Source organism: Mytilus galloprovincialis, chromosome 12 (assembly GCF_965363235.1).
Source record: "Mytilus galloprovincialis chromosome 12, xbMytGall1.hap1.1, whole genome shotgun sequence".
NCBI lineage: Eukaryota > Metazoa > Mollusca > Bivalvia > Mytilida > Mytilidae > Mytilus > Mytilus galloprovincialis.
This window is the reverse complement of record NC_134849.1, coordinates 19,475,632-19,492,199: the sequence shown is the minus strand read 5'-3', so window position 1 is coordinate 19,492,199 and position 16,568 is coordinate 19,475,632. Positions and strand designations below refer to the sequence as shown.

At 32.4% G+C, this 16,568-nt stretch overlaps 1 protein-coding gene across 1 annotated transcript; it reads right to left on the bottom strand.

Annotated features, from left to right (window-relative positions):
* Positions 1–10,269: 10,269 nt before the first annotated feature.
* On the bottom strand, positions 10,270–16,062 carry LOC143054697 (uncharacterized). The gene is made up of 3 exons (XM_076227715.1): positions 15,658–16,062; positions 12,312–12,473; positions 10,270–10,840 (listed from the first exon to the last, which is right to left on the bottom strand). The coding sequence occupies exons 1-3, from the start codon at positions 15,899–15,901 to the stop codon at positions 10,605–10,607; spliced, it is 642 nt and encodes a 213-aa protein (XP_076083830.1). The 5' UTR covers positions 15,902–16,062; the 3' UTR covers positions 10,270–10,604.
* Positions 16,063–16,568: the final 506 nt, after the last annotated feature.

Below are 16,568 nucleotides of genomic sequence, written 5' to 3'. Positions count from 1 at the left end.
TTTACCGATTTCACGAAACACAGTGACTTACGGACCTTTTTCACGGCTGCGCATGAAATAAAAATGGCAAACCACGTTGCACGAAAATAACCCTTTACCACCCTCTTAAAGTGTTGTTTGACTTTAAAGTTTTGTTTGATTTTTTTTAACTGTTTTGTCCTTTTATTTTAATGACGAAAGTAGACGTAAAATTTACAACAATTAAAAACAGATATAAAATCTGACATTGTTTAAACGTCACACCAGCAAAAACCTTTAAATATAACATCGAAAATATTAAAGAAAAACTTCCGGAGATAACAAGTCAACAATAGAATGCACCTTCGTTTGTTTTAAGAATGTACTTAGGTGATCTAAGGTCAAATTAAATAAAGCAAGAATTCAAAATGGATACTTTAAGCTGGAACCGTATTAGTTAAGGATCAAAATAATCTAAAAATATTGATAGGTCATGGAGCTCCTCTTCGAGATATTTTGGCGGGAAAAGGCTGACTCGGACTTTTACCTTATATTTGCATTGGTATTATTTGGGTCTCAAATAAAAAAAAAGAAAACCAAGAATCTGCTTAATTTTTGTCAAATGACCTTTTATGAGCTGTTAAGTCTTATGTTAAAAGTTAAATAGGTGTTATGGGGCAAACTATTTTACCTTATATCGAATTGAAAACACCAGGGAGTCCGAACATTTGACACTAATTCCAAAACCTCACCTAAGTACATCCTTAAGTGATTGATTGATTAATTCGTGTGTTTTGGTAAAAATAATTAATCACCCAGTTCATTTATTAAATTTTAGTTTGAATCAACTAATTATAAAATTTATACGATATATTTGATTTATACAGTTTGATTTAGAAGAAACACCGACATAGCTAGATAATACAATTAATTATCTAATTACGACCACAATTGATATTAATTAGTATTGTAATTTTGATTGTTATTAATAAATGTTATATTAGTATTACAAATCTTATCTTGAATTTTACTCTAATTCTATCCTATTTTTGGGGAATGTTTAGAAATTTAAATGTGACGTCACTTTGTACGTTTATTGCTTTGGCTTACTCGGCTGTGAATTTTTATGCGATGGTTTTATTCTGTAGTTAGTCACCACTTCGGTTTTATCATGTATAACTATTTTATTTTTATTAAAATTTACTGTTTGCAAAAGTATGCATTATTCTAAATAATAAGAATTTCATATCCCAGGCAGAAAACCATAGCCGTATTGGTCACAACTTATTTGAACTTTTGGTCCTCAATGCTCTTCAACTTTGTACTTGTTTTGGCTTTCGATTTTTTTTCATCTGAGCGTCACTGGTTAGTCTTGAGTGCACGAAACGCGCGTCTGGCGTATAAAATGTTAAACCTGGTACCCTTTGTTAGATATTATTCGTGTGTTTCTCTGTCCTATATGTTCTCACATTTATTTGTGTTGAAGTCCTGTCATGTAATGTTGTCATTGTATTGTTATATTTAACATTGCCATGAAATCGGGAGGTTTGGCATTTCACAAACCTAGGTTCAACCCACCAATTTTTGTCTTAAAATATCCTGTACCAAGTCAGGAAAATGGTCATTGTTATACTACAGTTCCTTTCTCTGTGTGTTACATTTTAATTTTGTGTTTCTGTTGTATCTTAGTTCTCTTATATTTGATGCGTTTCCCTCAGTTTTAGTTTGAAACCAGGATTTTTTTTTCTCAATCAATTGATGAATTTCGAGCAGCGGTATAGCACACACATTACGTTATTAAATAATATATCTCCTTTATTTTGGAATTATGCATAAATATGTATCGTAAGTGTCCCTTTTTCATTTATATTAGACCGTTGGATTTACTATTTTAATAGTTTTACACTAGTCAGTTATAGAACCCATTATACATGTTATAGTTATAGAACAAGAGTTTGTCAAGAAAAGAAAAGAAGCATGCATCAGAATCTCTCAAATTTTATGTTACCCTATATGAATGATGTCTTCTTATTGAATACATCTAGGTTTTGTGATCTATTCCATTGAAATGGAAATAAAAAAAATATTTAATAATGCATTACAGTTGTAGGTTCCATTGAAATTGTCTTACTGTGATTATAACTAAAATTAACTGCACAAGTAATTACTACACTTAAACCGCTTTGATGGTCTTATAGAGTTGTACAACGTTTATATGTCGTCGTTTTAATCGAGTGACTTCAACATTGATAAGTATCGCTCCCCCACCTAGTATGTAGCGTTAAAAGTGTGAGTTGAGACTAGTGGGCTCGGAGTCAGATTCACAGAAGTATCATGTAAACACTTGAAATAGCACTTTCAGAATCCGGGTCACTTTGTCTTGTCCACAGGAGATTTTTTTTTATATCACAAACACTTTCTTGTCCTTTTAGGGGTTCGTGTTGCTTATTCTTTAGTTTTCTATGTTGTGTCGTGTGTACTCTTGTTTGCCTGTTTCCATTTTTCATTTTTAGCCATGGCGTTGTCAGTTTTTTTTCGATATTATTTCGGTTTTCGTCCCTCTTTTTTCGACCATACAATAAGAACTATATCTTTCATCACTGTATTGGGTATCTCAACTTGATAAGTGACATTACAAACATCGTTATATAGATATTATAATTGAAATTCTATATTTGCTCCAGACGCGCGTTTCGTCTATAAAAGACTCACCAGTGACGCTCGAACCAAAAATCACCAAAAAGTCTTACCTAATACAGCTAAGTTCATTTATTCATGAGGTAGAAAAGCCTTCATATTTCAAAAATTCAAAGTTTTGTCAACAGTTTATTTATTATTAATGACCATAGCAGTGATAGTTTATGTCAACACAGAAGTACTGACTACTGGGCTGGTGATACCCTCGGGAAATAAAAACTCCACCTGCAGTGGCATAAACCCAATGGTTGTAAATAAACTCATGAAAGGTACCAGGATTGAATTTTATATTTGCGACTGACGCACGTTACTTCTGTATATTACTGTTTCTTTCTCCAGGAAACTCTAAACAATTAACAGCAAGTTCTCTACATCGAAGCTGATAATCAAAGTTATTGTGAAACCATCTTTATATGTTCTAGAGATGGCGTGAATCAGATTGGACAATTAAAAAATTAAGGATCTTTTAGAGTAAATAGGATTTAAGATTCTTTCGATAGATTTCATTGAACGTATCGCGAAAAAAATATTAGGATTTTTTTGGTCCTCAATCGCTATTCAACTTGATACTTGCTTGCCTTTCTAACCATTTTTATCTGGGCGTCACTGATCAGTTTTATGTAGACAAAACGCTCGTCTGACCAGTGGCGGATCCAGAAATTTTCGTAAGTGGTGGCCCACTGACTGACCTAAGAGGGGGCCCGCTCCAGTCACGATTCAGTTATTCCCTATATAAGCAACCAAATTTTTTCCCAAAAAGGCTCCCCCCCTCCCTAAATCCGCCTCTGCTGACGTATCAAATTATAAGTTTGGTACGTTTGACAACTATTTAAACACACATGAATCATGCTACTGTAGAGTATACATACTAACTAAAGAAAAGCATTATAAAGAATATCTGAGACCTTAATTTCATAAGTAAATAAATTGTTAACATAATTAATTGTGATTCTCTCCTCCGAAAAGCACATTATTTAAGGACATACACTTATTAATAAGGCCTGTGTCAATTGATATATCAGTTCTTTGTAACTTTGATTATAAATTATGTTGCCCACTTGAAGGTTGAACGGAGGCTTGGATAGCTTTTGTATCTATAATAACATTTGCAATGTTGAGAACAGAAGACGCGAAAAACATTGCGCTAGCAAATGCTGTCAGGTAGAATCCGACTGAAATGTTCTCTTTGTCCGGGTATTGACTATAAGCTGAATTGTCAAATAGAATTGACAGAATGGACTGGTAATTATTCTGATAGATGATCAAAGAAGATACTAAAAGTCCTCCTGAAATAGAAAAGCAGTCATTTTAGATAATAAAGACAATAGAAATTGATCTCATGGCTGTTTTAAAATAAACATTTGTTTTAAATGTAGTGACCCTGTAAATAGGGTGGACATCCTGAAGTATAAAATCAAGAAGGCTGTCTATAGCAAAAGTGCATGTCACATTTACCAAGACAAATGTTAAAGACAATAACAATCAAAACCAAGGAGTAAACAAAGACTAAAAAAACCAAAGGACATTTACATCAACAGTTATAAATAATCGATAAGATACAACAAATAAAAACTTGAACTATCAACTAACTCAACTTAAAGATATTTTTCTTGTGTAGATCATAGTTAATATCCGTTTAATACCATAGTTACTGTGTACAAGAAAGCAACCGTGTACATTGTAACAGATTGTTTCAAGAGTGATTTCTCTATATTTACAATAAAATATGATTTTATTTAAAAAAATATATATACCTGCACAGAAAGAAAGAACGGATGATGCTATCCTGCAGGCATTCAATACAACTAGCTTCCGGTTACAGATTGGCACAAGACTGCCTAGCAAAAGAATTACAGAGGACAGTGTTCCTATTCCAACGGCAGCAAAGATAAGAGTTCTTGGTATAAGTCTCCAAGAATCTGAAAAAAGACACAAATGAATTAAATGTTGTTTTTTTTTATCTCGTTCAATAACCCAAACTGAAATTGACTAATCTTTCAAAATATATGATGTGCAGGCCTGAAGTATCGATGTTGGCTCAAATACAAGTAAAAAAATACCAAATGGCAGATATCTATAGCCGAACTGTGAGTGATATTTACAATATGTATAACTATTTACGCCATTGAGTTGATGCCACTGCTTGTTTGGTCCCCGAGGGTATCACAATTCCAGTAGTCAGCACTTCAGTCTTGACATGAATATAAATTATGTGGTCATTTTTTTCTATTAATGTTTTCCTGTTTACACAAATATGAATTTTTCAAAATACTAAGGATTTTATAATCCCAGGTATAGATTACCTTAGCCGTAATTGACACCACTTTTTGGAATTGTGGGTCCTCAATGCTATTCAACTTTGTGCTTGTTTGGCTTTATACCTATTTTGATCTGAGCGTCACTTATGAGTCTTATGCAGACGAAACGCGCGTCTGACGTACTAAATTATCAGCGTAGTACCTTTGTTATCTATTTACGTCATTAGCCATATCTTTCCAAATTAATGTATTTTTGATGATAAAGATTTTTTAGGAACAATTTTTCATCATATACATTGAAATAATTAATATGCATGCACAAATAAGATACGGTAAAGACGTTTAATTGTAATAAGAACAATTATGCTATAGCACTTTTAAATTACAACAGTATTATGTGTAAGCAACATGGAATTTATAATAAATATATAGTTATATATAATAGCAGAGAACATAATTAACAATATGAACACTATAATATATTTCGTTGACTTTGTTGATAAAAATTCCCATGAGTTTGAAAAATGGTGCAAAATACACTTGTAAAAATGATTCATGATACCGTTAAATACGAAATTTCAGCATATAAGTCATACTCCCGTTTATGTTGAAATTATGATGATATTGCTAAAATTAAAAACACTAAAAAATATTTACTTTATTAACATCCAGATCATTTGATTAAATAAGAAAAGTTCTACTAAAATGAACAACTGATGTTATGATCGACTTTTGATTAGCGAGCTTAAATTGAGCAATGTCGACTGAAGATAAATTATATCATAACGCTGTTAAAAACCAGGTTATGTCATTTCTTTCTGACTTTCTTAGTTGAAAGTTTTCAGATTAAATTTAATCATTCTCATCTTTAAGTAGACGATGTTTTATCATCTTACCATCTCTGAACTTGGCTGGTATGAACACTTTCGTGTATACTTGATCACCGGTTTTATATATATCATAACTGGTCCACAAGTTTTGGTAAGCATACATGTATAAAATGTATCCATATCCAAAGTCTATTGCTTCATTGTAAAAAGTCCATTTCACGGATTTTGCTACTGTGCAACCAGCCACAGACATTGCTATAAGTATCGAGACGGCTGATATAAGCAAAAGGGTATGAGAAAGAGATAAGCATTTCATGTTTGAAAAAAATCAGTGAATTTATACTTAAACTCAACAACAATTTAAAATGGAATGACAGCGCTCTGTTCACTTTTTTATAACTGATATTTCATCCAATGAAATTTCTGCCTTCCAGTTTTGAAGATATGTATGAAGGTGGGTATTTAAAAAATATAGTCACAAACATACCATTTTAAGTCAAAAGACACCGCTATTTCTTTGAATATAATCTTGGAACAAAAGATTAATTATGTGTCCGTGATAATGTTCTATTTTCAATTTTGTTTTTATGAAAATATAACACGCTCAGTTAAAAAGGTAAATATTAATGATAAATATCAATATATATCAACAATAGAACAAAATCCAGATGTGATAAAGAAGATTACTATCATATGAGTACACCACATTTTCTCTTGATCTCTGTTTTAGGCCGAATTCGAAAACGTATGTGCGTATTTGATTTAAAAGTTGAAAATATATTACATTTCTAATTAAAAATCAAACTTAAAAATCATGTGATATCTATTTAAGCTGTGTTGACTGAACCTATACTTGCCAATAGAAATACGAGGAGCACATTCTACCGACTATTCTTGAGCACACGATATCAATCCTATTTGTTCGGAATTGATTTGTTTTGTCGTTTTTCACTTAAAGCGTTGTCTGAATTTTGAGTGGCGATTGTACTTTTGGTCTATTTTGTCTTTTTAAGCAACTACAAAGCAAATATAAAATCTGACATTGTTTAAAGGTCCAACCAGCTAAAACCTTTGAGTATGAGATTGAAATGTATCTAAAGAAAAAAGACTTGGAAATAACAGTCCAACAATAGAATGCACCTTCTTTTGTTTTATGTGAGTAATTGATAAAAGATTAATATCATCTCTTTATTAAATATGTATCATAAGTTGTTTTCCTCTTATAGGTTATGTGTTTCCCTCGGTTTAATTTTGTTACCCTGATTTTTCCTCTATCAATCAAACAGCTGTATACTACTGTTGCCTTCATTTCTTTTTTTATAATTAATATTTAACCGTTGGAGATACTGTTTGAATTTTGAATTGCTTATACACTAGTCAGTTCTATGACCCATTATAGAACATCTTCTTATATTTATCAGATACAATGTGTAAAATACAGATGCTAGTTCTTATAATTGTGATAATCACCAAGTTGCATTTATTAGAACCTCTTAATTCTTATTTTTATCTGCGTATTGTTTTTGAAAAGATCTCTGAAAATATCATGATCAATATACTTGCTATTTTGTGTTTAGAGAATGTTGGATCCATTTGGTGGACGTTTTTGTCAGCCAAAAGACGGCATTTTATAAAGACCAACAATGCTATTGTTACCTTTTTTCGATATGCATACGGGATAGTCTTCATATATGATTAGTGAAGCAAAGAAGCTTACATCAAATTAGAGATATGACAGTTGTTGTCCATGATGTGTTTGAGCTTTTGATTTTGTCAATTGATTAGGGACATTCCGTTTTGAATTTTTCCCAAGAGTTCAGCATTTTCTGTGATTTTACTTTTTCTTTGCATCAAATTCTCTTCAAATGCATGTTTTCCTATATACATGAAATCATCTCATTGAATAAGTCAAGGTTTTGTGATCTAAATAATTGAAATGAAAATAAAGAATACCTATACATGTATTACAGTTGTAGGTTCCATTGGACTTTAAATTAAGGAACATTATATATTATATATATACGGAAGTTTTAATCTAACTCAAATTAAAATTAAAGACAAAAGTGATGACTTCAATTCCGTTCGACGATCTCATAGTAGTTTACAATTCTTGGCGGTCTCCATTTCAATCCAGTGACTTAAACATTGATATGTATCGCTTTCTAATAAGCAAGTGCCGTTTAAGAGTTTGGGGAAAGACCAGTTGGCTCAGAGTCATATTTACAGAAGTAAAATGAAATGTATTTTTGTAAAGTCCTAAAATAGCACTTTCAAAATCCGGGTCAGTTTGTCTGTCATCCAAAGCAGAATCATATTCACATCACATTTACATGTTCCTGTATTTAAACCAAAGAGGAAAACTGGATCTTCTATCACTGTATTGGATACCTAAACAATATAGTTGTCCTTACAAACGACAGTGTGTTTCTAGTTCTTTCAAGTGGTGCATAAAACTCCTCCAAAATATTAACAGCAGTTTTGTCCACATCGAAGCTGGATTTCAAAATTATTGTAAAAATAAATGTACTTATTCTAGAGGTGCCGTGAACCAGATGTGGATGCATTAAAAATTTTAAGATCTTTTCGAGTACTTACGATCTAAAATTGCATGTTTTATCTTGCAATCGTTAAACAATTTTTCTACATTTTACACAAGTACATGTATTTCCAAGTTAAACTAAAAAATGCTTCATAAAAAATGGCCAATGTAGAAGCAAATATCTTGTCTTAGGGAAGGACACATACTTCCTTGTAGAAAATCACTCATATTCAAAGAAAAATTATGTGAAACTGAAATCATCAAGATGCTTGATTAGCAACATTCTTGTTACGTCTGGTGTATTTGGTTTTACACAAATAATTGGCATTCCAACGGGAATACTGTAGCCCTCTTCTTCCCGTTTCCATTCATTCATCTAAAACTGACTTAAGACAGAAAATTCTTACCAAGAATAGAAAAAAGTTAATAGTATTCTTTACTTTACATTTGACATTCCGCTATATAGATGATGTTCTCTCACTAAGTAAATAGTTAAAACTTTGTAACCATGTTGAACGCATCTATTTAAACGAACTTCAGACAAAAAACAAAATAGAAACAGTTAAGGCTGCCTTATATCTTGATCTACAAATGGACAATGCAGGTCGTTTGAAACAATACTTTACGATAAAAGAGACGACTTAAGGTTCCCAATTGATTTACAATTTTCCAATTGTATGTAAGAAGACTCCAGCAGCACCTACATGCGAGTTATGTATCTTTTAGATTGATACTATAGTCCAGGGTTTGTATTTCCTTTGATGATTAACAACTTGATAAAGAGTTGCTGCTCACATGGAGGTTTTAAACCAAGAGTTTCAAGTAGTGACGTTATAATGATTCCTTAAGTAGTCTTATGGACGCCATCACGAGTTGGTTGACCGTTATGAAGTATACGTTTTACAGATGAGAGCAGATTTTTCCTAATATCGTCTCCATTTTCAGAAATTGAACTACAAAATTAACTTATTCCCTGCATGTATTCACATGAGCAACATGACGGTTGGCAGATGTGGAGCAGGGTATATTTGCCTTTCTTGAGCACCTGAGGTATTCCCAAGTTTTCTTGGGGTTCGTCTTGCTTAGTATTTAGTTTTCCATGGTCATTCTACTTCTGTTTGTCCATTGATCTTTTTTTTTTAGTATTAGCCATGTCATTGTCAGTTATTTTCGACTTTCAATGTCTCTCTTGTATATTGTTCCTCTCTATTATAGGCATACAACAACTACTAGTTTACTTTACTTTCCAATAACGAACTTTGTCTATGTACAAATGTATATAGATTATAACAGCAGAATTGGCAAATGGACAGGAATATAAAAAATATATTTATATATGCCCTTTAAGATTTGTGAAATGATATTGATGCTTGAAATCGTTTTTATCTCGGATTTATTTCGGAACAACAAATAGGCTTCATCAGTGTCAGTCTCACTAGATATAAACGGTATGAACAACATTATAAAAAAGAACATAATTTATAACCATATCAATAGCAACAAGATACCATTAAAAACAAAAAAAATGGGGTGAGCTCAGTTGCTCCGGACAACTAAGCAGAGCCTCCGCAATATGGGACAAATGTCGTGTTGCTCATGTAAGTCCAATCCGGATGAAAAGTTTCATTCGACAGGCCACATTCAAGGAAATTACTTTAAAGTACTTAAAAAGATTAACATAGTTTAAATATTGTTATCAAATGGCAGACTACTTCTCGCAAAGGTCATGTAACAAGTAAAATAACTTAAATACCAAACTTTCAGGAAATTTCAAAACAGAATGTCCCTTATCAAATGGCAAAACAAACTGTTATATTATTTACTTGATAAAAGCATTTGCTCATTTAGAAAATGGCGGATTACACCTGGTTTTACAGCTAGCTAAATATCTTACTTGTATGGCAATCGCGTACAATTTCATAACATTGACAATTATGTGGAAACGAAACAAGCAAACTTAAAGGTAAAAATGTCAAAAATAGTGGTACAGTAGTCACTATTGCGTTGTAATTTTAATCACCATAAAACAAATATATATATTAACAAAGACAAACAATATTCTAATAGACTAAGCACATAAGCGAATAAAAGACAAGATTTAAAAAATCTTTAAAAAATTATTTAAAACGTTTAACAACATGTACATCAATTTGATCTTAAATTACATTTACGCAACTTTAACTCATTAAAATTCACGTATCTAATTGACGTCAACTATTGCTTAAATATATTTCCGTTTCGAAGGTTATTTTGCTATCAATTAATCTTGATTCATTTGGAATATTTATTACGTTGGACGTTTTTTTTGTCTTTACTGATATATCATGGCTTGCTTAAAGGTTCGATGGATGTTTTGTCAGACTTGATAAGTATGAAAACATTTGCAATGTTAAAGACGGAAGAAGCAAAAAACATTGCGCTTGAAAATGCTGTCAAGTAGAATCCGACTGAAATGTCATCTTTGCTCGGGTATTGATTGGCTGGATCGTTGAATAAAACTGACAAAATGGACTGGTATTTACTCTGGTAGAAAATCAAACAAGATACTAGGAGTCCTCCTGAAATAGAACATCAACTATTATGATTTTCAGTAACATATGGTTACCTTGAACTGTTACTGTCTGTCCGATGTCTTTTTTTTATATCAATACGTATACTGCGTTTCTGCAAGCATGCATTTATTAGAAATGTCTCCTTTAACTGTCCATGGCGTGAAACACTAAATCCCTTGGATGTGTTTTAGTTGGTTTTAGTCTCCGATACATGCTGTATGATATTATTAGTTGCGTATGGCTTTCAATTAGCTTTCAGTAACCACAAGTACTTCCAAATCGTACGTTTTAGTTAATTTGATCTGTTGACACGATTTGTATTTCGTTTTATTTTATTCAAACTAACAATGTTATCGTTTACTTATTTTGTATCATATATCGTCTCACTATCTTTTAATGTGCACCACCTTTGATAAGAAAATAGTATCTCGATAATTTTTGTTAATTCTGTTCCCGTGCTTTGAACGACAATAGTTTTTGTATGTTGTAAATAAATATGTCCGAAGTCCATATACTCCTTCCAACATTATAATTATATTGACCTGTGTTTTTAATTCTATTCGACGCCATTTTATCCAAGGTTAGATTCGTCAATCTTGTATTGTTTTACATCTACTTTTTATAGCTTTAGTTTATCTATATTGTGTCATAGATCAAATTTATTCGTTCAGTGTTTGTTTACTTGTTTTTGTTTTGATCGAGTTATTACATTTCAATAATATTTCATGGTGTGTCTTGTTATATTTTGATGTTTCAACACTACTTCAGGTTAGGGTGAAGGTTGGCGACTGTTAAAACGTTTAAATCCGCTGCATTTGTTGGTACCTGTCAGAATTCAGGAACCTAAAACTGGTTGTCGAATGTTGAAGTGGTTCTCGTTTCTCGTTTTTTTAATCATGTGTTAATTTAAATAAGACTGTTTGTTTTCCTTTTTTAATTCATTTACACTAGTCCATTTAGACCCTTTGTGGCTTGCTGTTCAATAAGAGTCACTGCTCCGTGTTATAGTCTGTTCATTGATCTGTGATGATTTACTTTTACATATTGTGACTTCGATTGAGTGTTGTCTTATTGACACTCATGCCACATCTTCTAATATCTATCAAGAACAAAATTCATGTTATGTTTGACTTGGGACTCATATCTTCCACCTAGAAGTCAATCAACATAGTATTATAGCATAAGATAGAAAGTTGAAACTAATTATTGGCTTCATTTAAAGGATTCCCGAGTTTAACTCTGGTACAGTTAGGGTTAGAACTGGGGTAAAGGGGGTTAACTTTCGAGGTTCTAGTAAACTCGGATTGTTAAAACCAAAGTTAGTAAAGTTAACTCTAGAGTTTCAAGTAAAATCGACCAACACGATTAAATTAAACAACCGTCAAATAGACTAGTTTAATAATTGATCGGTGTAGACATATTTCACCGTATTTCATTAAATATATAATTATAGAAATAGTACGTAGTCATATCTTACCTGCACAGAATGACAAAACTGATGATGCTATCCTGAAGGCATTCAATCTAACTGGCTTTCTGTTGATTGGTACAAGACTGCCTAGCAAAAGGATAACAACTGAGAGTACTCCAAATCCAACGGCAATAAAAATTCGTATTCTTAATAAAACTCTCCATGAATCTGAAGAAAAAAAACAAAAAACAAATTACTTTTGTTTTTATCAAACATGAGAACCTAAAATCGAATTAGTAGATAAATATGAATTTATTGTCGATAATATGATGTGCACACAGTGCAGATTATTGCTTAAATTTCAGATCTGGCAGCACAAGGACAATTAAAGTAAAACAAAAGTCGGATACTATTCTTGAATGATCTGGTATGTCCTTTTATTGTCTGAACGTAGTCGAAGATGTTTGTAACAGATTCCTAAGGATCGGGAATAAATCGAGAGTTCGATCATGCATCACTACAATTAGTTGCTTCCCGTAACAGTTCGTCTTGTCGGATTAAAATCGTGATTTTGTTGTGACAGATTCTTCCTAATCGGACTAAAACGTAACAAGGTTCTCTATTTTCTGGACGTTGTCCTGAAGAACGAAAATGATCTGGAGAATTTTTTATTGCTCTTTTTTAGCTGATTGAGTCCAGATTGCATTCAGATTGTTCACCGTAATTGCCGACACCGTTCCGAAAGAGTTCCGGTATGAATACGAAATTCGGTAATGATACCCATATCAGATTCCCGATAATTACGGAACAAGATACTATTGAGTCCAGACAAAGCAATTTGCAATGCGGTAAAGCAGTACTTGATCATCCCGAATATGGCGACAATTTTCTAACGGATATCTTCTCTCAGCGTTTGTTTACTGTCTAATCTTTTATGCATCACATTCGGATGAGTCGGGACTCTGTGGGTACAGGTGATGTCGTTTTTAACCATGCAAAAAAGATACTAATTAGATTAGAAACGGGTCTTTCTGTGTTGTGATGTTATACTATTGTTTCAAATAAGGGAGAAGGTTTGGTACCATTAAAACGTTTAAACCCTGCTTCAAATATTTACACCGGTACCAAGTCAGGAATCTGATGTAAAGTAGTTGTCGTCTGTTTATGTGGTGCATACGTCTTTCTCGTTTTTGTAAAGATTAGATCGTCGGTTTTCCCGTTTGAATTGTTTTACACTAGTAATTTTAGGACCCTTTAAAGCTTGCTGTACGCTATGAGCCAAGACTCCGTGTTGGAGGACGTACCTTGACTTATAATGGTTCACTATTAAAGATTGTTACGTTGATGGAGAATTGTCTCATTGGCACTCATACCACAGCTTTCTATATCTATTAGAAAGGGTGTAGTCGGGACAAATTCGGCAGGAAACAGCTGAATTAAGACTACTTCCTAAACAATAATTGAATGTTGTGATTAAATAATTATTTTACCAATTTTTATTGAAATTTGAATTTACAGCCACGTTTCACTGGATCGGGATCAGATGTTTGACCAATTTTTTAAACGGCAAAGGTCCTGTCAAGGCTCGTTGTTAAAATCGTGAATGTGTTACTTTGGTTTGATAGCTCAAAAATTCTCAGAGGACTATTTACACACATAATTACAGTCTCGGGATTACATAATTTAATTTCTAACTATAATAAATTGTTAATTGTTATCGTCACCAGTCGTGTAGTCGTCAAAATTGAGTTTTGCCTTATTTCAGGTATATATTTCCTTGCTAGAATTTGTAAAAAATGGTGGATTGAACCTGGTTTCTGGGCTAGCAAAACCGCGCGCTTTATGGCAATGTTAAATATACCATTAAAATGACAACAGTTCACGACAATAATACGGTACAAATAAATGCAAGAACTCACAGAGAATTACATAAATAGATAATATATTTGTACATTTCGAAGTGTTAACCACAGAATAACAACAAATACCTAAAATTGATTTAAGACCGTACACAAAAACAACATAATATAATTACAAACTGTGCGTCACACAAATGTTTCAACGCCACAACGTCACATGCATTTTTTAAAACATTGGATGTTAATCGACATAAGGTTTAAAATTATGTTATTTGATCAATTCTTTAACAAAGGCATATTAATATAGAATTGTGTTATTAACTGTGTAATTTATTGTATTATCTAACTAAAACAAACTATGGAAAACAAATTAATCCTGTACATATAGTTGATCTTAACAAAAAGCATATAAATGAACTGGGTGAATAACTATATGAACTTTTACATACGAAAAAGCAATGCAAAAGCAAACTCAGTAAAACAAGCATGTTCAGGAACAGGCCACGGTCGAAACTTAAAAGACCGGACTACATAAATAGTGAACCACACTCTAAGACGTAGTAAAAATTACCTTAGTAAGTTTAGAATAAGACACATTGTATGTATCAACCGATTCGTAATATTTTCCAACAATTTGCGGAGTGTCATTATGAATTATTTCTCCTCATAACTTTGTTGCAGCAGTTTATGCGTAAGGAGGACATGTACACTCATTCTATAGTTATTATATTCAAGATATTAACTTCATCACTGTTATATCAAAAAATTGACAAGAAAGGTCGGTTTAAAACAAAACTCTACGACAAAAGAGATGATTTCAGCTTCTCAACTGTGACCATTCCATGTCTATATAGCAACATTCCAGTAGCGCCTGCATAAGGGGTATGTATTTCCAAATTGATACGATATTCCGGGGCTTGTGTTTCCTATAATGATTGCCGTGATAGATGGTTGCTGCTAACAAGAAAGCTATTAAACTAAGAGTTCAAATTGTTGAAGTTAAAATCATCCCTTAATAAATTTTACGGATGCCATCACAAGTTGGTTGACCGTTTCACAGATGATATCGAATATGTTCCTTATGTCGTAACTACAATATCATTCCCTTTTCACGAATTGACCTACCGAATTAGACTATATCCTGGATTTGTAATAACATAAGCAACACGACGGATGTCACATGTTGAGCAGGATCTGCTTACCATTCCGCAGTAACTAAGACCACCCCCGGTTTTTTGTGGGGTTCGTGTTGCTTAGTCTTTAGTTTGCTATGTTGTGTCTTCTGTACTATTATTTGTCTGTTTGTCTTTTTATATTCTAGCCATGGTGTTGTAAGTTTGTTTTCAATCTATGAGTTTGACTGTTCATCTGGTATTTTATTTCCTCTTTAATAGAAGGATATATACACACCATTCTTTTTTGGATTGTTTTGAATAGCTCTGTTTAAAAAGAAAAAAAATCTAATCGTCTTAAAAACTTTGAATAATAATGTTTGTTTCTCAATATACAACTTGGTTCATTTAAATGGGATATACAATGTTTTATTAACTTACCGTCTCTAAACACCTTTGGTATGAAAACCTTCGTGTACACTTTATCCCCTTTATGCCACACATCGTAACTTGTCCAAAGGTTTTGGTATGCATACATGTATAAAATGGTTCCGTATCCATAGTCTATTGCTTCACTATAAAAAGTCCATTTCACAGATTTCGCAACTGTGTAACCAGCTACAGATAAAGCTATCAATATCGAAGCGGTTGATAAAAACAAAATAGTGTGAGATAAGCATCTCATATTGATGCCGTCAATGGGACTGAACTAAGAGACACAACAACGTCGGATTAAAATACAAAACACTGTGTTTAAGGTCATTTTAATAAATATAGCAACGCCTAATTTGCTGCTAACAATCACGTTAACCAATCAAATTTGTCGGTCTTCTTGTTTTGGTGTGTGGCACTACGACACAACCTGAGGATTCCAGAAAGACCTTTTCAATTATGTTTTTTTTTTAAGACAAGCGCGTTTTAAGACCCAAAAGAAACTTAATTGCTATCAGAGATTGTCATAGGAATTTAAATGAAAACCATTAAGAACACTTTATTTAAGTTATGAATTCATAGCGGGGGATGACATGCGTATACTTCATTGGTTAATAAAAACAATAAAAATTGTCAAGAAGCACCAAAGAGATTAATGACATTGAACATGGAAAGCCCATTTAAAATGATCAGGTGCTTATACTATTTGATGGAACGTGCCTTTTATAATCAAAAGCTTACATAATATATATATATACTTTGAACCTAAACTCATCATTCCTTTGATGTCTACATAAAGCAATGTGCAATTTGCAGTTGTTATGATAATGAAAAAAGGTAATATTAAATCAGATTTAAATAAACTCTGTATAATTAATAAGGAATAAAAATAAGTTTGGTGCAAAACTCTGATTGTGGGA